Below are 1,213 nucleotides of genomic sequence, written 5' to 3'. Positions count from 1 at the left end.
CCCCGTACCAGCCCCCTCCCGGGTCTCCGTGGCCCTCTCAGCGAGCGGGAGAGGACCACACACCTCTTCCCAACTCGGGGCGCAGTGGGGGCACAGGAGGCCTCAGGGACCCCGATGCTGCCGGCGACCCTCCTGTCTGCCGAGGGCGGGACTGTCCCGGGCCCACACGGGTTAAAGGTTCCATCATGCGGCTTCTCCTCAGTGTGGAACCCGGGCCCCTGGTCCCCGTCCCCTCATCTGTAAAACAAGGAGAGGGCTATTTTGAAAATTAAGTCAATAACGAGATGCAGCCCTAACCGGTTTGGCTCAGTGGATAGAGCGTCGGCCTGCGGACTGAAAGGTCCCAGGTTCGATTCCAGTCAAGGGCATGTACCTTGGTTGCGGGCACATCTCCAGTAGGGGGTGTGCAGGAGGCAGCTGGTCGATGTTTCTCTCTCATTGATGTTTCTAACTCTCTATCCCTCTCCCTTCCTCTCTGTAAAAAAATCAATAAAATATATTTAAAAAATAATAAAAAAATAAAAAAATATATAAAAAAAAATAATGAGATGCAGTGGGATGAGCACATGGTAGCACACAGTAGGTTCTCACACTCACTGAAGAGCCGCCCCCGAGCGGGCGTGGGTGGCCCAGATGCTCGGCGCTCGGCATTCTGGGAGGCGGGGACCTGCCAGGAAGGCTGGGCGGCCAGCTCCCTCTGGTTCTCATTAGGATTTGTCGCCTCCCCGCCCCAGCCCCTTCCAGTTGGCAACGTCATTCTTCAGTCTCTGGGGACCACCACAGCCCACTGAGCCCGCCAGCTCGCCAGGGGCGGGCCGGGGAAGCTGCGCCTCCAGAAAGGGGGTGGGGGAGGCCGGCTGGGCGGTGGAGTCTGCATCGGGGGACGGCGGGGACCGGAAGGCCTGCTGGGAGAAGAAGCTGGCGCCCAAAGCCCGGGGCCCCTAGAGGAGCCTGGGGGAGCTGCGTGAATGGATGGGCAGGTGGCTGATGGGCGGAGGCGTCTAGGCCACTGGGGACCCGGCCAGGCGCTGGGGAGAGGCCTGCTCATCTGCCCGCCCGCCCTGGGTCACCGTTGGGTCCTGCCCTTGGGGCGTCCCTTCCTTGGGGCCCTGGTGCAGAGGAGCCCGTGTGGGGTTGGGGCGGGCTTCCGTCCCCTCCGCCTCCTTCACCAAGTTTCCAGGAGGCGTCTCCCCGGCACGGCTGGGCCCCCAGT

At 62.2% G+C, this 1,213-nt stretch overlaps 1 protein-coding gene across 1 annotated transcript in view; it reads right to left on the bottom strand.

Moving 5' to 3' along the window:
- Positions 1 to 707: 707 nt before the first annotated feature.
- The window catches only part of HTRA3 (HtrA serine peptidase 3), a gene marked incomplete at its 5' end in the record, with an annotated part of 41,340 nt that continues 40,834 nt past the window's right edge, over positions 708 to 1,213 (bottom strand). Inside the window, 1 exon segment of the mRNA XM_005886457.2 lies at positions 708 to 941. Within this exon segment, the coding sequence (XP_005886519.2) occupies positions 708 to 941 (234 nt within the window).

This window comes from Myotis brandtii, unplaced genomic scaffold (genome assembly GCF_000412655.1).
Source record: "Myotis brandtii unplaced genomic scaffold, ASM41265v1 scaffold986, whole genome shotgun sequence".
Lineage (NCBI taxonomy): Eukaryota > Metazoa > Chordata > Mammalia > Chiroptera > Vespertilionidae > Myotis > Myotis brandtii.
The sequence above is the reverse complement of the archived record's forward strand: the minus strand, read 5'-3'. Positions and strand labels throughout refer to the sequence as shown.